This window comes from Dromiciops gliroides, chromosome 1 (assembly GCF_019393635.1).
Source record: "Dromiciops gliroides isolate mDroGli1 chromosome 1, mDroGli1.pri, whole genome shotgun sequence".
NCBI classification, from domain to species: domain Eukaryota; kingdom Metazoa; phylum Chordata; class Mammalia; order Microbiotheria; family Microbiotheriidae; genus Dromiciops; species Dromiciops gliroides.
Genome location: NC_057861.1, coordinates 562,041,073 through 562,063,183, shown reverse-complemented (window position 1 = coordinate 562,063,183; position 22,111 = coordinate 562,041,073). Strand labels below are relative to the sequence as shown.

The following is a 22,111-nucleotide window of genomic DNA, read 5'->3' as shown; positions in this document are numbered from 1 at the left end:
TGTTAGAATGACTCCCTTAATTACAATTTTTAAAATAATTTCTCTACTGATTCACCTATTGATGGAGGAGATAAAGCAGGGGTTAACAGACAAACCTAAGACCTGAGCTCTGATTTAGATCTGCGCTCCAAGAGGGGCTATAACTTCCATACCCCAGTTCTGAAAGGGATTAATTTAAGACTTGGGCCCTCATCAAAGTCAGGGCCTAGGTTCTTGTTAATTGGTACCTGGAGGTCTGGCTCCTATTAATTACCCCTATTAATCACCACCCACAACAAAAACATAAAGAGGCAGGTCACAGAGACCCTAACTACAACAAAAACATAAAGAGACAAGACATAGAGACACTATCTGATAAATGTTAATACCCAGAAATTAGGCCTAAAAAAAGAAAGAAATCAAAAACACTAAGACATTCTGACCATGGCAAGTTGAGGTATGCTTTTGTGAATATGCGCAGAAAAAGCCAAATTTGTCCCCAGATTTACCTTATGATATGTAAAACCCCCAAAACGCACCTCCACAGAAAAAGGTACCTGCCTCAGGAGTTGGCTTAAGCCCCCAGGAACTCCAAATTGGGATAGGCCCTCCCTCCCCTGTACTTCCCTAAGGTAGAAATTATTATAATGAGACTGATAGTCAATTTATCCATATTATAAATATAACTGTCTTTTCTTTCCCTATTCAAGAGATACCTTTCCATTTTTCTGGTACTTTCCCTGTGGTCATCAGTTTTTTAATAAAACTTGGGAAACTGAGTCACTGAGTCTTGTAATTCTTTTGGGACTGATGTGGGATGGAATTTGGGGTCAAATTGATTGGACGGCCTGTCCTACTCATTATCATATTCACCACATTTTGGAGGTACAGGGGAGGGCCTATCCTAATTTGGCGATCCTGAGGTCCTAAGCCAACCCTCGAGGCAGGTACCTTTTTCAGTGGACATGTGTTTTGGGGGTTTACACGTCTTAAGGTGAATCTGGGGGACAATTTTGGCCTTTTCTGTGCATGTCTCTTTCTGATTCCCATGGCTAGTTTCAAAATATAATCATTTTTCTTTAGAATTTCTATAGCCTTGTCATTTCCCTTATTGTTATTTTAACCTGACCCGTTTTGGTCCGTTATGGATACTGATCACTGTGGGTACCTAGCATTTTGACTTGTAAGTTATCCATTAACTGGGGTTTTAGAGCTAATATCTGAATTAAAGCTTGGGTCTTAGGTTTTTCTATTAACCCCTTTTTGCCTCCTACATCAGGATGACTCACATTCAATTTGATCACCTTAATGTCATCCCACATCTCTATCATATATTATTTTTTATTTTAGTTACCTGTGTATATGTCACATCTCTTTTAAATTAGAAATTAATTTATATTAATAAGAGAAATGACCATATACTAATTAAACATTATATCTCGAGGGGCAGCTAGGTGGCGCAGTGGATAGAGCACCGGCCCTGGATTCAGGAGGACCTGAGTTCAAATCTGACCTCAGACACTTAACACTTACTAGCCGTGTGACCCTAGGCAAGTCACTTAACCCCAATTGCCTCACCAAAAAAAACCCCCCAAAAACCCCAAAACATTATATCTCCCCTAGAACCTATCAAAGTGCTCTGCACACTGTAGATATTTAATAAATGCTTTTAAAAGTGATTTCATGAAGAACATCAAATTATTAGTATGTCATGTTAACCTGGAAATTAAGGAAACAATCAATATAGGAGAATTAAGGTCTTTAATTGGGACAGAGGAACTTAGAAGTTAGGAATACCCAAAGATGGGAACAGAGGACAGGTTTTTATGGGGTAACAGAACAAAAAGGGAACCAAAAGATTGCTCCAGAGTGACATACAACTACTTAATGTAAATGAACCTTTAACAAAAGAAACAATAGAACTGCTCCTAAGTTAAGTATAGGAGCTACTAACTCTAAATAGAAACTACTTAATGTCAGTGGACCCTTTTTACAAAATAACATAAAGTCCAGAGAGTAAAGTGGGGAAACATTGGGAGGGGATAAGTTGCTCGGGGGAAGGTGCATAAGTCCATCTAGAGTCTGGAAAAGATTGGTTAGCCCTAGGCAATTCATTTGTCTGGGAAAGAGGGGACTGGTTAGGGAATCAGTTCTCAGTAAATTTTGTAGTTCTCAGTCATTTATGTTATAGAATCTAGCACAGTTTTTATATAGAAAAGACATTTCATAAATGTTTCTTGAGTTGAATGAATTGTAAACATGAAATTAATGACAAGTAATATAACTTAAAGATTAGAACTATGAAGAATGGAAATCAGAATAGATAATTCTTTAGCAACACAGAAAAAAGTTCTCATCAGAATTTTAATACAGTAGACAGATTAGATTTATAATGTATATTTAAAATATAGATACAAAGAAAGGCAAAAACAGTCACTGTTCATAAGGAATTCTCAGTCTAATGGGGGGGAAATATGCAAACAACTATTTCCAATTCTTCATATCACATATTATGAACTGAGATCTAAAAATAGCATCTACATTTGTCAATGTGAACAGTCTCTCTGTTTTTTTGTGACCCCGATTTCTCTTGCTTCTCTTACTGCCTTATGTAGCCTTTACTTCTTAGTCTCCTTTGCCAAATCATCATTTGTGCCATCATGCCTCTCTCCTTTTCTGTGGGTATATCTGCAAGGCTTTATACAGGGCCCTCTTCTTTTCTCTTATTATACTTCCCTTTTTTGGTGACTTTATTAATTCCTTTGTATGTAATGATTATCTCTGTGACAGTGACTCCAAATTACATATTCATTCTAAAAGGAACTTCATAAGTGCCACCCCCCCACCCCCTCCCAACAAGCAGCCAGAAGCTGAGTTATCCCTTTGCCACATCACATACTCTAGGATTTCCCCTGGACTCTGTATACACTGCTGGGAGAGTGTGTGCCAGACTTAGAGGGAGGATGTTTTGTTTCAGCTACCCTTACTTTATACCACCTCAGTGGGGTAGCTAGGTGGTACAATGGATAAAGCACTGGCCCTGGAGTCAGGAGGACCTGAGTTCAAATCTCACCTTAGACATTTACTAGCTCTGGGACGCTGGACAAGTCACAATCCAATTGCCTTAAACATCTGGGGCCATCTCCAGTCATCCTGATGTATATCTTGCCATTGGACCAAAATGGCTTTGGAGGAGAGAATGAGGTTGGAGACCTTACCTTGATCCACCCTCCCTCGCTTAAATCCAATTCAGTGCAAGTCATGACATCACCCCGATGTCATGTTCCTCTTTGAGAATGAAGAACAAACAACAACAACTACCTCAGTGAATATACCATTTTAAAAGCTAATTAAATCTGCCTGACTCATTGGTATGAACTGATAATCATGGTGGGCCTTGGAAGCTACAATATCAGAAAACACACACACCAACCTCTGAGGTCGAATCCCTAGAACCTAGAGGGGATCCACAATTCTGGGGACCAGACTCAGAGTATAAGTGTGTGACAATTGGAGTTACGCCCCCTGCTGGAGAGTTACTGTAGGAAAGTTCCACCATGAGGGCAAGCCATGTGGCTTGGAAGGTCAGTTCCTTGGCATCAGGAAGTGATGTTTGATGTTTCCGGTTTAGACAAGAGGCTTCTGGGAGGAGGAAGGAAGTGTTGGGTCCTTTTTGTTCCTGACCTCACCATGGCAGGTCAGATGATGGGGTCTCTTAGAAATAGTTAGATTTTTACCTTTCTCTCTGATCATTAGATCCTAATGCTCTTTAATAAATACTTAAAAGTCTAAATTCTTGCTAAAGCTTCTAATTTATTGGCGACCACTCATTAGATATTTTAGACAGTATAGCTAGATAGCAACTTTACAGTGGGAGCTGGGATAATCTCCCCAAAGTCTGTAGTATATTTATATGTGTACATTTTTTTCACTTATAGAATATAAACTTGACAGCAGAGACTTTTTATTTTTTGTCCTTGTGTCCCTGAAATGCAACATAATGTTTAGTAAGTACTTATTGATGAGAATTGGTAACTCTAGAAACACTGACAAGTGTTCATTTTCATTTTTCATCTATTTATCATCTTCCCAGTTCCATTTAGAAATGTTCTTGAGATAATATGGCTTAGGGGCAGCTAGGTGGCACAGTGGATAAAGCACCAGTCTTAGATTCAGGAAGACCTGAGTTCAAATCCAGTCTCAGACACTTGACTGTACTAGCTGTGTGACCTTGGGCAAGTGACCCACTGTGCCACCTAGCTGCCCCACCTGGGTTATTTCTAAGGTCCCTTACAGTTCTGAAAGTTATACCCAGCAGTATATAAACCAAAAAGTTTTATTAGCCAGGACTCTTACAAATTCACATGGATTACAGTTATAATTAATATTCACAATAATGCCATAAAATACTGCAAGATCCTGAGTCTTCAGAATCATCAAAGTCAGATTCTGTCAATTTTTATATTGTGTATTTTGTTGTATTCGTTGAAAATTGATGTTCCATATTATGAAGACCATCTATTAATTGGAGTATTTAATTAAAGAGAGTACCCTAGTCTCACACCCTGGCAGAAAACCAATAGCTTGTTATATTGTTTTATTCATCTATAATTCGACATAAGAACCAGATGGTTGTTTCTTTTAAATTCTAGACACAGAAACTAATTTATATAGAAATCCCAAAATTCCATTTTTAAACAAATTATTGCACTTAAAGGGTATATTGCTTGACTTTGCACCTTGGTTGTATTATGTCAGAGATTTACTCAATAATGTTTAGTAAATTTACTCTGATAAGAGATGTTACTACTTATTAGCATAGGATCCTATACCTGGAGATAGAAGGGACATCTGAGATAAATCAGTCCAGTTTACAGATAAGGAAATCTGTAGTCCCCGCAAGCTTAAGTGACTTGCCTGTAGTCACACATATTTGTATCAGAGGCAAGATTTAAATTCATGTCTTCTGACTCCAAAGACAGTGTTCTTTCTGCTATACCACACTGCATCCTATCATTCACAATGAAAAAAGAACAATGATAAAAAGATATTTTCTGAAGAAAAAGCACTAATTTAGACAGGTGGTACAATGGAAAATGTTATACTTTGAGTCAGAAAGAACTGACTTCAGATCTTGCCTTAAACACTTAAAAGCTGTGTGATCATTGGTAACTTTATTTCCCTTAGTTTCAATTAATTTCCTTATCTATAAAATGAGGATAATAATAGAACCTACCTTACAGGGTTATTATTGAGGACAAATTGCAATTGGATGTATAAAGTGCTTTGCAAACTTTAGAGTACTATAAAAATCAGAGCTATAATTTTTAATAAAAAATAATTTATTTAACATTTGCTAAAACTAAAAAACCACGAGCTTTTCAAATAGTGGACAACAATATCACATCAAATTTATGTATCACCTAAGATCTTAAGGTTCTCTCATGTCTATGAACCCATTTTGTCTTTATACTATATGAGATAAGGCAGAGATTATTAGATTCTGTCAAGAAAAAGTTCTAATCATGGGCTTGGCCTTCTTTGTTTCAGATAGTCAACGTCTACAGTTGGATTTACAGAAAATGGAACTCCTGGAAAGTAAGATGACTGAGGAACAAACTTCTCTAAAAGCTAAAATTCAGCAAATGACAAAAGATCTGGAGACATACAGTGATTTGCCAGCTTTGAAATCATCAGGTGAAGAAAAGAAAAAGGTAACATTGGCAACATGGTTTTCTAAAATCAGAATCTTAGTTGTTTCTTATTTGGCATCAGGTTAGGTCTTCTAACATATACTACAGGTGTATTGCTATAAATTCTTTTCCTGCAATATGGATTTAGAATTGTAAAGGACCTTGAGAAAGCATATAATTTAATGCTTTCATTTTCCTAATGAAGAAATGATCTCACAAAGTTCGTAAAAGGCTCAAATTAGATAATATATGCAAACTTTAAAGCATGATATATGTTACTTGTTGTTTGACTAAGGTCCAGAGAGGGAAGTGCCTACAGATAGTAAAGTAACAAAATTTAAATCCAGGTACATTGAGTCGTAAATTAGATATGGTAAAAAACATATTATAAATTGATATTTTAGAAAAAGAATTTTAACTTACATAGAATTTTACCAGAAAAAAATAATGGAATTATTTAGGTCAAATAGAAATAGGTACCAGCCATTTTCAGTATTTTAAAAACATTACTTGGATTCAAATTGCCACATATGAACAGGTTTGTTTGTTTGTTTGTTTGTTTTTAAAGAGGCACTAATAAACATTGAAGAATTTTAATAGCTGTGAGGGAAAAATCCATCCTCTTCTCAATAATTCTCAGGAACTCAGCAGGGAGGTGACAAAGGCTTTATTTTCTTCTCATGAGAAGGAGGCACCCTAGTGTGCAGCTAGTGGGTGCCCAGAAAGGGGACTCGCAGGCCCTGTTTTATACCCTAGTCCCTAATGCAAATGAACCCTCCCCTTTTTCATCAATGGTCCAATTACTCAAAGGTTACAATCTACACGCAAAAACTAGCTAATCGGAACGCAGTATTCCCACCTCTCTTCCTTGTATGGGCATAACTCAGGAGTGGACCTTATACTTCCTTATATGGACACAACTCTGGAGCAGATCTTATTGAGACCAGGGCTCCTGGAACCATGTGACCTTGCTAACCTGAGGGGGAGGAGGGGAACTGAGACCTTTGTCCTACAAACAGGTGAGGGGGAGTATGGCTGACTATTATATCCACATTGAGAGGAGACCCATTTCTCACAATAGCATTAGTAGATAAAACTTTAAAATATAAAATAACTTTTGAAAATTATATGAAGTAGTAAGGAATTACAGTGGGTCGTAAAACTGGGATCCAAAAAGTTACTTAACTTTTTCCTATGTGTAGCTTATCTTCTTAATACACACACATATGCACATGCACACGTGCACATACACACACACACTTTTAGATTCATAGACTTCTAGGACCTAGAGGGGAGGAATTGTGCCTTAAACTTGTTTTGAATTTCACTCTCTGCTCTGAGATTAGAACTATATAAATATAAGCACCCAATAAATATTTGCTCAATAATCACAAAAAAAGAGAGGAGCACTTTCTACTTGTGTGATCCTGGGCAAATCATTTGACTTTTCTTACCCTTGGTTTCTTCATCTGTAAAATGACGATAATGATAATAACCAGCCTCAGGGTTGTCAATTAACAAGAATTTATTAAAAACTTAGTGTGTGGCTGTTGTAGTCATAAATACTGGGAATACAAAGAAAGGAAAAAATAGTCCCTCCCCTCAAGGAGTTCACATTCTAATTGAGGAGATAGCAGGCAAATAATTATGTATTAATAAGATGTATAGAGGGTAAATTGGAAGTAATCTAAGAAGGGAAGTACTGGCATTAAAGGGGACAGGTAAAGAGGCTTTTCCTAAGAATCACATGGAATAATACTGTATGTAGGATACTTAGCAAATTTTGAAGCAGCATAATAGATGTCAGTTATTATCTCATTCTTTTCCCTAATTGTTTCAACTAGTGTTTTGTTTTGTTTTGTTTTAGTTGACTGGAGTTCTCTAAGTAAACCATCTGCATAAAATGAGCTTTGTTTCCTTGTTGCCAATTCTTATTATTTTTCTTGTCTCAATTCTGTAGCTAGTATTTCTAGTACAATTTTGAATAATTATAGTGATAATAGACATCCTTGTTTCACCTCTGATATTATTGGAAAGACTTCTAGTTTATCCATTAGAAATAATGCTTTTGGTTTTAGATAGATACTACTTATCATTTTTACTTTAATTTTGCTGATCTCTCCTCTGATTTTCAGGATTTATATCTTGGTATTTAGTTAGGGATTTTTTAATGTGTTGTTTTTCTAGGGGTTTGTTTTTGTTGTTCCATATCCATAATCTTCTCTTTCTTTTACTGATGTAAGTATTTAGAGATATAAATTTCCCCCTATGTAGGTATCTATATTTTGAAAGTTTTTTATCCATATAACAGAGATTTTAAGTGCTTGGTAAAGCTTTTTAAAAAATTCCCTTTTTATTAGAATAAACTTGAAAAACATCAGCATTTTCCTATACGAAGGAAAACAGAAAAAAAAGAGGACTTTCAGTGAAACTTTATGAAATCTTTCCATTGCAGCTTCATTTTTTTTTTCAAAATTTAACATAGGACTTCCAACACTTCCTTGCTACTTTTAGTCCTCTTCTGAACCTTTATATTCTCTTCCCTTTGTTTTTTTAATTGTTCATTGATCCTCCTTTCCTTTTTTTTTTTTAAAGGGTAGAGGAGACAAGGCAATAGCAAAGGAATCAGTAGAGAGAGATGGGGGATAAAGGGAAAGTAATTGAGGTTGTGATCTGTTAGAGAAGCTGGGGAGAGGGGAATGAAATCAAGGACACAAGAAGAAACACTTTATTCTAAGAGACTGGGAGATAGGAGAGAGTGGGGAATGATGCATAGGGGGTTTGAGATAAAAAAGATAGAATAGGTAGCCCACATCAAATGGTCTCATTTTTCTGAGGAAACTAAAAGGTAATTTGAGGGAGGGGTGTATGGAAAGGGGAGGTATGAAAAGTTTGAGGAAAGGTAGTCTAATAATTTTCAAATTATCTCCCCTGGATCTATTTTCTAGGTCAGCTGTTTATCCAAGGAGATATTTCACAATTGTCCTTTATTTTTTCACTCATTTGGATTTGCTTTATTGTGTCTAGTTTTTTCATAAAGTCATTAGCTTCCATTTGTTCAATCCTAACTGGTTTTTTTGGGGGGAGGGGCAGTGAGGGTTAAGTGACTTACCCAGGATCACATAGCTAGTAAGTGTCCAGTGTCTGAGGCCAGATTTGAACTCAGGTTCTTCTGAATCCAGGGCCAGTGTTTTTATCCACTATGTCACCTAGCTGCCCCCTCAATCCTAACTCTTAAGCAATTATTTTCTTCAGAGAGCTTTTCCATTTGGCTTTTCAAGCTGTTGACTTTTTTTTTTCATGACTTGCTTGCATCACTCTTATTTTTTCCTCTACTTCTCTTTATCTTCAAATTCCTTTTTGAGTGCTTCCATGGCCTGAGACCAATTCATATTTTTCTTGGAAGCTTTGGATATAGGAGCTTTGACTTTGTTATCTTCTTCTGAGGGTGTATTTTGATCTTCCTTGTCACCAAAATAACTTTCTATGGTCTGCATCTTTTTCTGTCTGCTCGTTTTGCCAGCCTATTTTTTGACTTTTAACTCCTTAAAGTAGGGCACTGCTTCTAGGATACACTGCCCCAAGCTTCAGGGGGTCCTTGTCTGGCCTATGCTCTGGTCTGCAAATAACTCCAGGACTACTTGCTCCTTAACTGGGAAACAAAATTGTTTCACTGTGGTTTCAAGCTTCGGGTGAGTTTGCACCCCTCCCGGACCTGGACCTGCCACCCAAGAGTGCTTCCTGGTTCCCAGTATAGGTATTCCACCTCAGCACCAGCAGAGACCCCTGTAATCTACCCCCAGGCAACCACTCAGCCTTCCTACTAGACTGTCAAAAGATTTGAAGAAAGAAGAAAAAGCTCTTATGAGACATGAAAGAAGGAATGATAAAAAGATTGCCACCATGATTTGAAAAGGATATGGAATTTAAAAGAAGGAGAAGGTCCTAAGTGATATGAGCAAAGGGAGTATCCAGAAGTGGTAATGAAGAGCAAGAAATACTGTAATTTCCCATACAGAACCATTGTGTTAGAGTAGTGCATCCAGTGTTAGATACAGTGCCATCTAGGAAAAGCCATGTCTCAGCAAGAGCAAGTAAGTAAGAGGAAGAGGTCAGGAATGAAGGGAATTTTGTTCACTATGGAATGGGACATAAGTGGATTAGATTTGGAGTGAATGAGAATGAATGAAAGTAGGGATAGGGGATAGTTTGCCAGTAATACAGGGATAAAGGAAGGAATAGATGATGGGAATTTGTTCACCAAAGGGATATTAGTAGGTGACAGATAAATTCTAAGACTCTCAGTTTAGAATATTGTTGGCAGGCAAGGGTCAGGGCACAGGGCCTTAGTCACTTCACCTGCTACTCTGGGCAGGACATGCAGTATTGCAACCAGGTCCCCAAGCAGGCAATATGTGCTGGATATTTTGGACTACTACTACTTATGGGTGATAGGCAGTGATGCAGCCATAATTAAGATTACTGCACTGTCATATTCTTTGTAGCTATTAGTTAAATGTTGATAGATTATCTTCTTTATGCCCTGAATGATATATTTAACACAGTGTTTTTTCCTAGAAACTCCACAAAGCAAGAACTGCATTATCAAAACGCAGAAACACCTATAAGAAAGTAATGGAGAAGCTAAATTCTGAGTATGAGACATTAAAAACTCAACTGCAGGAGAATGAGACTCATTCTCAGGTAAGAAGAAAAATTTTTTTTAGATTTAATTTTCAAGTGTGTGGGAGGGATTGAAAAGCTAATATATAACCTGCTCTATTTTCACATAGTCTATCCTGTTTCTTTCTCAATCCAGAATCTAGGCCCCAAAATAATACCTTTCCTATAATCTTAAAAGAAAAGCCTTTTTTGCATTTCTTTAATATATTTAATATGTATTATTGTTTATATTGGTTATCAGTGTATATGTCCTCTCTCTTTACCAGAATTGTGAGAATAGGAATAGTGTCTTATGTAAATTTTGTGTTTATTCCAACACTTGATTTAAAGTAGTCTTTTAATAATTCAATTCCTCTACTCCCCACATCCAGACTTCCTATGAACCTCATTTGCAATTCCCTATCACCATGATAACAATAGATTTTGGAGAAATGATCATCTTTTAAATTCAATCAAATTAATCTTCTTAAGATTTTCTGTTTATCAAACTATTCCACTGCTTTAAAAATTTATGCATTGCCACCCTCCCTTTATTACTTTAATTGAAGAATAATAGATTCTGCTATTTATTTTAACTCTACGGGTATCTTTCTGTTTCAAGTATGTTCTATATTTTTCTTCTTCTTCTTCTTCTTCTTCTTCTTCTTCTTCTTCTTCTTCTTCTTCTCCTCCTCCTCCTCCTTCCTTCTTTCTTCTTCCTTCTTAATTCTTTCTTCTTTCTTCTTTCTTCTTTCTTCTTCTTCCTGTCAGGGCAATGAGGGTTAAGTAACTTGTACAGGGGCACACAGCTAGTAGGTGTCAAGCGTCTGAGGCCACATTTGAACTCAGGTCCTCCTGAATCCAGGGCCAGTGCTTTATCCACTGTGCCACCTAGCTGCCCCTTTTAAATGACTTTTAAAGGATTTTTTTGTGATCTGTATTCCAGGTCAATTATTTTTCCTATGAGATATTTCACATTTTCTTTTACTTTTTCAGTTTTTTGACTTTGATTTTTATTTCTTGATGTCTCCTGAAGTCATTAACTTCTGTTTAGCTAATTCTAATTTTAAAGGAGTTATCTTCTCAGTAAGATTTTGTATCTCTTTTACCAAGCTGTTAATTCTCTTTCCATATATAGGTGTGTATATATAGGTATATGGCTTCTATAGTTCTCATTTGCTTTATAAAAATCATTTTTTAGTTTCCTCTTTAATTCTTCTAGAAATTCTTATGGGATTTATATCTAATCTTAATTTTACTTTGAATTAGCTTGTAAATATTTTCAAATGAATTCTTCTGTTTGAATCTTGAGCTTCCCTATATGTTTTTGTGGTGGTTTTTTTTGTTTTGTTTTGTTTTGCTCATTCTTCTACCTTACTTCTTGACTTTGACTTGTTTTAGCCTTGGGCTCTGCACACTTCTGGGAGGTGTATGTATCCTGAGCTTCTGACCTGCTGCTTTCACTAGCTCAGTTGGAAGGCTTGTGAATTCCTTGCTTCCAGGAAGAGTTCTGTTCACTGTCCTCCTGGTTTGGGCTCTGCAGGTTGGGTGTGTTGGCTTGTGTATAGTTGGATTTCAATAGATTCCTGCTAGTCTTAGTCATTGTTAGCATACTGGGAAGTTCTGCAGGTTCAGAGTAACTGAACTGCTGGCTCACCCTTCATCTTAGTCTTCTGCATGGTTATTCTACTACAGGCTTATGTGCTGGGCTAATGGTTAGAACTGAGTCACTGCTCTGCTCTTGGGTTCAGTCACATAACTAAGTTTCTGAAATTTCTTTCTTGGTTATTACTCAGGTAGGTCCAGAGCAATGAATTGGATATGGAGAAAGGGGGTGAGGAAAAGGAAGGAGTCAAAGATGACACCTAGGTTGTGAGCAGAGGTTATGAATAGTAGTGATGCACTCAACATTAATAGAATAGTATGGAAGGTGGGAGGTTTTGAGAGAAAGATAGTGAGTTCTCATTTGGACATGTTGAGTTTAAGACATCTATGAGACATTCAGTTTGAAATGTCTTATAGTAGGATATGTGAGATTTAGATCATCTGAGAGGTTAGGACTAAATAAGCAGATTTAGGAAGCATTAGCATAGAGATGATAATTATATCCATGGAAGCTGATGAGACAACCAAGTTAAATGGTATAGAGGGAAAAGAGAAGAAGAGGGCTTAGGACAAGCCCCTGGGAGATACACATGGTTAGCCGGTGTGACTTAGATGAAGATTCAGTAAAAGAGATAGAAAAAAAAGTCAGATCTAGAAGAACCAGGACAGAAGAATGTCATGAAAACCTAGATTTAAAAAAAGTTATCAAAAAGAAGAGGATGATCTATACTGTCAAAGGATACAGAGAGGTCCAGAAGAAAAGGACAAATAAAACAGATCAAAACCTCTAGGCTATTTCTTAGGGCCATATAGTCTAGAAGAGTGGGAATAGACCTTCTCCCCTCCCCTCATTCAGCTAATTCATGATGCCTACATTGTGAGTGGATAGGACCTTCAGCACCTTTACCACTCTGGACACTGTTGGAAAGAAATGACAGTATCAGTCTGGTAGTTTTAAAGACACAGCCCGTTCCCACAGCAAATGGAAAGAATCTATCACCACCCATGAAACAGGGGAATAAAGGATATATTCTCCCATAAGCAGGTCCCCATGTTTCCTAGAGTATGCCTTAGGACTTACTGTCTTCATATTAAGTTGGTTTCACGATTTAAAGACCATGTATACACATGGGAAACTGAAATTGAGATTTGAAGAACTTTGTGGCATAAGTCAAGTTGTGTATATAGCCAAATAATAATTGTAATATGAAAGTGGATTTTTCATTTAATTAGGTCTAAAGCAATGGTTTACCATCATAATTTCTTGCTGCCTTCAGGTTTTAACTAAATATCTAAAAGAATATGGTGAAATTCTCAAAGTTAACTTTGATGTTTAAAAAAAAGTCTATACCATGATTTAGATGTTATGATTTCAAATTTTTTTTTTACTCATCTGCACAATAAAAATTTATTAGCCAATACTCCTCTGTACATGTGCTGTGTGAGTTTAGATATGTTAAAGTAGAAAATTAATCCTTAGAAGAAAGCACCTAGCATCTTTCTGAGAACTCCTAGAAAATAAGTTAGAAAAATTAACATAATTTAATTTAATAGACTTCTGTGAATTTCCTTAATTTTGAACTTAGCATACTTTGTAGGTAAAACTCAGTTAAATCTGTTGAATTTCTTCCACAATAACAACATAACTTATTTATACATTACCATATATATATATATATTGTGTGTGTGTGTGTGTGTGTGTGTGTGTGTGTGTGTGTGTGTGTATGAGGCAATTGGGGTTAAGTGACTTGCCCAGGGTCACACAGATAGTAATTGTTAAGTGTCTGAGGTCAGATTTGAACTCAGGTCCTCTTGAATCCAGGGCCACCTAGCTGCCCCAACCATATATATATATATCTATATATATCTATATATATCTATAGATATATTTTTAGTGAGGCAATTGGGGTTAAGTGACTTGCCCAGGGTCACACAGCTAGTAAGTGTTAAGTGTCTGAGGCTGGATTTGAACTCAGGTACTCCTGACTCCAGGGCCGGTGCTCTATCCACTGCGCCACCTAGCCGCCCCCCAACCATATATTTTTTTTTGGTGAGGCAGTTGGGGTTAAGTGACTTGCCCAGGGTCACACAGCTAGTAAATGTTAAGTGCCTGAAGCTGGATTTGAACTCAGGTCCTCCTGAATCCAGGGCCGGTGCTTTATCCACTGCGCCATCTAGCTGCCCCCCAACCATATATTTTTAAAGCATAAAAGTATTATATTATTTTCCAGTTACATGTAAAGATAGTTTTCAGCATTTATTTTCATAACATTTTTCATTCCAAATTTTTCTCTCTCCCTTTCCTCCCCTCTCCCCAAGACAGAAAGTAATCCAATATAGGTTATATATGAACAAAAGGGAAAAACCTCAAAAAACAAAAACAAAAGTAAAAACAGTATGGTTCAATCTGCATTCAGAATCCACAGTTCTTTTTTCTGGATGTGGAGAACATTTCCAACATGAGTTCTCTGGAATTGTCTTGGATCATTGCACTGCTGAGAAGAGCTAAGTCTATCACAGTTGATCATCACACAATGTTGCTGTTACTGTGTACAATGTTCTACTGGTTCTTCTTACTTCACTCATCATCAGTCCACTTAAGTCTTTCCAGGTTTTTCTGAAATCTGTCTGCTCATCATTTCTTATAGCACAATAGTATTCCATTACATTCATATACCACAACTTGTTCAGCCATTCATTCCCCAATTGATGGCCATTCCCTTGATTTCCAATTCTTTGCCACCACAAAGAGAACTGCTATAAATATTTTTGTGCATGTGGGTCCTTTTCCCTTTTCTTTAAAAGATCTCTTTCATTACCATAAATTTTAATAATATCCCAGAGAAATTAGCTGTGTGACACAAGCTGTGTTGAACTGCAGAAAGGCATACATTGTATAGCTCTTCAGATGTTGACTGCATGATAGGGAAACTACTTTGTTGTATGAAACAAATAAAAATGTCCTAGTACTTGAATTTATAAAGGATAGTTATAAAGTTATAAAGTTATTGCCAGAAAGTGCAGATTGTCTCCTTAAGTTCCTTTTTAATCTCAAGACCTTATCTGGGGCACAAAGTGTAGAAGATTTAGTATTGTTACTCCATGGTACACACAGTTCACATAATTCACCAGCTTGGATTTACCTGTTTGAAAGGGGCACATGGGACAGATGTTATATTAAGACTGAATTTTTACTTTGAAAAAAGATTTGACTTCTGAACAGAAAAGTCAGTTCTAATCATAGACTGCTTACATGATCAGACATTTTAAAATTGCCAACTCATTTTTCTTTTCAGATATATGACTATTTATTGTTTCAGATATATGACTATTAAGTTGTTTTTCCTTTTGAAAATTACTCATATATACCAAAATATTAATGCCAGCTTGTTTTATCATAACAAAGAATGGAAAGCAAATTGTGGTGCAAGATTGTGATAGAATATTACCATACCATAGGAATGTGAAGAATTTAGAGAAGTATGGGAAAATTTATATTAAGAGATACAGAATGAAGTCAGGAAAACTATATAATGAGTATAATGGTGCAAATAGAACAGAAAAAAAAATGAACATTGTACAATTTTAATGACCCAAGGTTTGCCCCAAAGAAAAGATAAAATAAATTCATTTCTCTTCCTTTTTTACAAAAGTGGGGAAACTATATATAATGTCAGTACAATTAATATGTTGGTTGGCTGTGCTGAACTAATTTGATTTATTCTTTTTTTATCCTTTGTTACATGGATTGGTTTACCATTATGTGGAGGAGAGAAATATATTTGGAAATGAAGGTGTTTGCATGGTGTGGTGGTACATGTCTATAAACCCTATTACCAAAGAGGCTACAGCCAGGAACTGGGAATGTGGGAAAGGGGTGGGGGGAGGGGAGGGAAGGTGTGGTTGCCTAAGGAAGATCACTTCCAGACAGAGTGAGATAGGGGAACCCAGGTCTTTTTCTTTTCTTTTCTTTTCTTTTCGGAAATGAAGTTGATGTAAAAACAAAAGATATAAATTAAATGGAATTTTAAATTAAGCATTTTTACACCATGCTTTACTTAGAATATATGTGTGTGTATGTGTGTGTGTTTTTATATGTCTCATAAAGGAAAAGCCTGATTCATTGAATAGATTTTTTTAAAACAGTTTAATACTATACCAGTCAAATTGTCTTCTGAGGAAGCAGCCATCAATATAATATCCACATTAGCTTCCTGTTGATGCTGAAATTATTGAAACAATGCCAACATTTCACCAGCCCTTTTATAATCTTCTCCCTGCAGCTCTGTTCTTATCACAGCTTCTGGCTTCAGTCAGGAAACTCAGCTCTGGAAATAAGGAAGTTTCTCCTATAGAGCTGAACCTTTTGACAGTGTTAGGATATATAGTGTCGTCTGTGGTGTTAGACTTCACGAATTCTAAAGGAGATTTACAGGATCTGACAAAACATAGAATTAAAGAGCTAGCGATATGCTCTAGAGATCAGAATTAGCTGAGTGACCTTGGGATTTTCACTTTACCTCCTGAGATCTTTTCTCATGTAAGAGGGCATGGGTGAAATGATCTTTAAGATCCCTTTTGGTTCTAAGTCATGATCTTTTTAGTCCAGCCTTCCTGATTTTTATAAGCAAGGAAACTGAGACCCAGAGATATGAAGTACTTTGACCAAAATCACAGTTATTTAGTATCCAAAGTGGGACTAGAACCCAGACCCCTTAACGTTTATCCTGTGTTCTTTGCACTTAAAAATGTTCAGCCTGTCTTATATATGCATATGTATGTACATATGTGTATATATACATATATAAAACAAACTTAACAGAAACATATGTGTGTATGTATATGTTTGAATTGCTTCTTGTTTAGAAATGAGAGATAGCAAATCATAAGGATCTGTCAGTTTACATGTTCATTGTTAGAAATACCCTTTGTTTTGAAAAAAAATAAAATAAAAGCTGTTTTAGAGACAAACTGCATATTTGTAAATTTACTTTCTATTGTTTATTCCTTTCTAAATTTCTTATGTGTTTACACTGGCCTTATCAGCAAAATTACTTGCCAGGACTTGATAAGATTTAAAGTTGAGGATTTTTTTCCCCTTAGCCTCATAAAGGGTGTATAGTTGTCGAGTTTGGGAACTTGCTAACACTTTTCTTTTTGTTTTCAGCTTACAAATTTGGAGAGGAAATGGCAACACCATGAACAAAATAACTTTGTGATGAAAGAATGTATCCTTTAAAAAGCTACCAATAAAGTTGCCCAGGTGATTTTCTCAGAGTTTCTATCATAGATGTCCAGTAAAACCATACCAAATACTGCAATATGCTGCTACCTTAGAATCAGAACCTTGTGAGATCAAGTGCCCTGGGCACAGCTGCCATCACTTCCTCCATTATTTCTGGCAGGAGCAAGGAAGGCATGGAAGAGGGAAGATCCAAGGGAGATAGTTTTGGGACAGGCTGAAAAAAAGCTCTCTCTCTACTCAGAACTGGAATTAAGCAAGTCTGGCACCAACATAGGGCACAAGAGGAATACTTACAAATGCACATATTTTCAGTGCCAGAAAACTCCACTTTCTATATGTCAATATTTTATAATGTCATGTACAGTGAAGGCTAAGTAACAATCAAGGAAAGCAATTTTGGGGTTTTTTTGCAGGGCAATGAGGGTTAAGTGACTTGCCCAGGGTCACACAGCTAGTAAGTGTCAAGTGTCTGAGGCCGGATTTGAACTCAGGTCGTCCTGAATCCAGGGCCAGTGCTATATCCACTGTGCCACCTAGCTGCCCCAAGGAAGGCAATTTTTAAACTTTACTTAAAATGCACAAATGCCTTGTCTTGCTTCTGTCTCACCCAATCTATTAGTGTCACTGATTCCTTCTCTTTCCTTCTTTCTGTTCCATCATAGAGTTAGGTAGCTGTAGCTGGACAAGAGGTATATGATCTCTTGTGGTCCTAGGTTCTATATCAGTGTTTTTTGTTTTCTTTTGTTTTTTGTTTTTTGTGGGGCAATGAGGGTTAAGTGACTTGCCCAGGGTCACACAGCTAGTAAGTGTCAAGTGTCTGAAGGCCAGTTTTGAACTCAGGTCCTCCTGAATCCAGGGCCAGTGCTTTATCCACTGTGCCACCTAGCTGCCCCCTATATCAGTGTTTCTTAAACTGTGCTGCAAGGAACCCTGAAACACTCTTAAGGTTGTTGTTGTTGTTGTTGTTGTTTTTTAATTAATCTTTTGTTATTTGATAATATGCACTGAAGAATAATTTTAAAGAATTTTACTATAAAGATTGTACCAAAGTTTTGTTTATACTGAAGAATTCTACTGAGGAAGGGTTTGAGAACCACTGCTGTATGGAAGTAGGTCATATGCCACCTAAAAGGTTGCTGAATCTCTGCTGAAAGGCAGCATGAACCTTACTTTTCATTGTCAGTAGAGGAAAAAACATTCAATGGCTCCACCCCCAATAATACTGCTCAATTGAAAAAAATCATCAATATCAAAAAACAGTTAAAGCTAGGTGGTGCAGTGGATGGAGCACTGGCCCTGGAGTCAGGAGGACCTGAGTTCAAATCCAGCCTCAGACACTTGACACTTACTAGCTGTGTGGTCCTGGGCAAGTCACTTAACCCCAATTGCCTCACCAAAAAAAAAAAAAAGGTGGAATATAAAGGGACAAGAAAGTATTGCTTAAAAGCATCAAGAGTTATATTACTATCAAGAAGGTGAAAACTTGTCAATATGAAAAAAAATGGCATTGAAATCAAATAAACTGTTAATGAGAGGAAACCTTTTTTCTCTTCTAGTTAGGTAAGCTTTGTTCCTTTTGTTACATAAGCTAACCTATTAAAATAACACAGTATTTTTATATCATGAAAATTTCTGATTTTTTGTAGCATCCATAGTTGTTCTGATTTGAATAGGTGTAAACAACCATTATTAGGTTAAAATTTTACTGATAATTTTCTTTTTTTTCCCTTAACTACCTTAATCAGTCATTGCAACCAAAAGTCAAGAGAGTGATTATCAGCAAGTCAAGAAAAATGTGACCAAACAGATTGCAGACTACAATAAAACCATTGTGGACTCTCTCCACAGCACCAGCCGAAACTGAATCCAAACTTCAAGGTGTCCACAAGTACCCTAAACCCTGTACTGCAGAACTTGGAACAAGTTCACTTTTTTCAGAGAAAAAAAAATATAGCCTGCCCATGTATAGTTTTAAATTGTTGATGATGAACAGTTTATTTCAATGAATCCTTGAAAGTATCACCCTATTTTTGAAAGCAACACGACAAGAGAGGATATTTTTTAAATGCATGGATTAGTTATCAAGGTGGTTTTCCCTAAAAGGAAAATATTTACTTTGTCATGACCTATTTTATATTCAAATGTGTCTATAACATGGTAACATAGTACAATAAATAGTTGTGTTTTTAAAAACTACCCTCTCCTCTTTGTCAACTATTTTAATTAATCTCATTAATGTGTTTTCCATCCAGGTTTTCAATAAGTGAAAATTTTTATCAATCACATCTATACCAAATCTATACCAATAGAAGCAGTATTTTGTAGCTTTGTCTTTTTAGAGAACAGATAAAAATTGAATCTTTGTAAATAAAGAGAACGGAGATTTATCATAGTCTTTCAGTCATTCACAGTAATCTGGTGGTTGAAAACATATTTATGCATATACCTATTTTTTGTAGAATTGCCTCCTTTTGCAGAATAATACTTAAGAATGTGAGGGCAAGCCCAGGTCAGAAAACAGAGGGTAGATTACAAAAGTAAGGCTGGAAGTTACCAAAGGGGAAAAAAAAAGTGAAAGCAGGGCTTGACATCCTTTCAAACCCCTTATCACATTTACTCATTCCTCTGGCAAATTCCTTTCACTCTTCCCTAGCCCCATCATTAATTCATGCTTTCTTCCAGGGCTGGAATTAAAAGTTTTTTAAATAGGATTGCTACAGAGTATGCTAGGTGTACTTTTATGTGCTTTTTGGAAAATTTAAGAGCCAGTATAGATCTTACTATAACTCAGCTACTTTTCATTATTAAATATAGATGGAAATCAGGGAAATGGATGCTAGCATACTTAAGCCAGCCTTTAAAAAAAGTCCCTTGTTCACTGTGGGCAAATAACACTTTCATTGGTTCTATAGTTTAGACTATGATCTTACTTTTATTTCTTGTATATTTCCTGGAAAGAAAGCATATTGAGAATTATGATTGTGGACTCTTTGCCCTTCCTTGTTTCTTAGGAAAGCTAAGTACCCTTTTCCTTCACCTTCTTTCTCTTTAGATTTTTTTTCATATCTTCCCTTTGAAACTATGGTACAACTTACTAATGATTTTTAATATTAATACTAGGGACTGTAGTTGGTGAAGAGGCCTCATGACTGTAGAACTTCACTAAAATCCTGTGCCCTAAATAGAAGTGAACCAGTCTGCCTAGAAAATAAGTAGTACAAAGATTCTCTTCATTGATTAAAATGATGTATCATTCCAGATGAGAAGCACAGCAGAGAGCAAAAAGTTATTATTTTTCAGAAAATAATTTCTATTAATGTATTCAGAAAAAAAACAACTTCTCTTAAAATTAATATGTGATATCTTGGGATCACAACTGAATAGGTTTTCTTTAAGCAAAAAATCTGTTATCATAGGGAAATTCTCACTAATGTCTCTTCCTTCCTCTCAGAGTGTTTCAGCAAATCCAACAAGAATACACTGTTTGCTGTGAGAGAGTTGGAGACTAATATCTGTACAAGGCAGACTCTTCTTCAGTTAGTGCTATAGCTCACTGAGTTCCATTCATGTTAGAATAACACCCTGTAAGTAGTAATGGAAAGAAGCTGCAAAATGAATAAACAAGCTAACTGAAATAATTTTTATTTGATGTACAGTGTTCCTTTTAAATCTGTTTCCACAAATGAATATCAGTATGAGAAAGTTATAAAATCTTTGCTTTCCTCTTTGTTATCATTTGTCATAAATATGAGTTTGTAGTATTATTTTCCCCTGAGAGACATTGCATAGTTCTTCCCTTTTTCTATAGTATTTTAATTTTCAGTCACAAAAATACAGTGGGTGTAGCTTACAGTAATGCTCTCCAAGTTGTGATCTGTAAGCCAGTCCTCAGTGACTAGCATTTTCAACTCTATTCCCTGAATCCATTTCTTCTCTCTCTTCCCTCCTGTCAAATAATTCTTATATAGAGATCTAGGTCAATTATTGTGCATAGAAAAAAAAGAGAAATCAAGAAATGACAAATTGGGTAGCAATAAATTATTTAAACCTGGTCATTGGTTGTTTTTTTTTTAATTTCCATATGCTGTTATCTCTTGAGATGCAAATTCAAAATTAGGATTTTTTTTTTCTTTGCAGGGCAGTGAGGGTTAAGTGACTTGCCCAGGGTCACACAGCTAGTGTCAAGTGCCTGAGGTTGGATTTGAACTCAGGTCCTTCTGAATTCAGGGCCCATGCTTTATCCACTGTGTCACCTAGCTGCCCCCCAGAATTAAGAATTAAGGACCCAAACTGAACATTTCTTTTTTTGTTGGCTTTTTATGTGAAAATTTTTATTTTTAAAAAATTAATATAAAAGGAATTTTTAACTAGAGACCTCCAAATTCTCTATCACTCTTCTCCCCTCTATTTTCTCTTTCCTGAGATGGCAAGCATATGTGCAATTATGCAATACATATTTACATATTAACCATGTTACAAAAGAAAATAGACCAAACAACAGCAAGTCTGCTTTGATCTACATTCAGACTCCATCAGTTCTTTCTCTGAAGGTAGATAGTATTTTTCATTATAAGTCCTACAGAACAGTCTCATACTGAACATTTAAGTAGTTCCCAGGTTCTTCTAGACTGGCCAAACACCAAAGGTATTAGGTAGGGTTTTTTAATCTTTATAAATTATCAGTAGAGGAATTTTTAGGATTTGAAACTCCTAATATCTGTCATGGTAGATTTTTGAGTTACAGTAGCTATTCATCCAGCAAATCACTTAGTTTAGAGACTTCCTGCCCTCATGTAGTTTATAGTCTAATAACACAATTGTGCCTTCAAATTATAATACCTATAATTAAATTGAAGCTAAACAAATTATTAAATAATCTGTTTTCCAAAAGTGTAATCAAATGTAAAAATTTGTTGTATGTTATATA

The 22,111-nt window shown here is 36.0% G+C and overlaps 1 protein-coding gene across 2 annotated transcripts in view; it reads left to right on the top strand.

The window, feature by feature from the left end:
- Positions 1-21,195, top strand: part of IFT74 (intraflagellar transport 74) — a 140,666-nt gene extending 119,471 nt beyond the window's left edge. The window contains exons 17-20 of one of the 2 annotated variants that reach the window (XM_043978143.1): positions 5,530-5,693; positions 10,251-10,376; positions 17,107-17,167; positions 18,930-21,195. In XM_043978143.1, coding sequence (XP_043834078.1) covers positions 5,530-5,693; positions 10,251-10,376; positions 17,107-17,167; positions 18,930-19,048 — 470 coding nt within the window. In that variant the 3' untranslated portion in view covers positions 19,049-21,195. Of the gene's footprint in view, positions 1-5,529; positions 5,694-10,250; positions 10,377-17,106; positions 17,168-18,929 lie in introns of those variants that run through there. The other variant, XR_006354166.1, reaches the window with a different exon arrangement.
- The last annotated feature ends 916 nt before the right edge of the window (positions 21,196-22,111 follow it).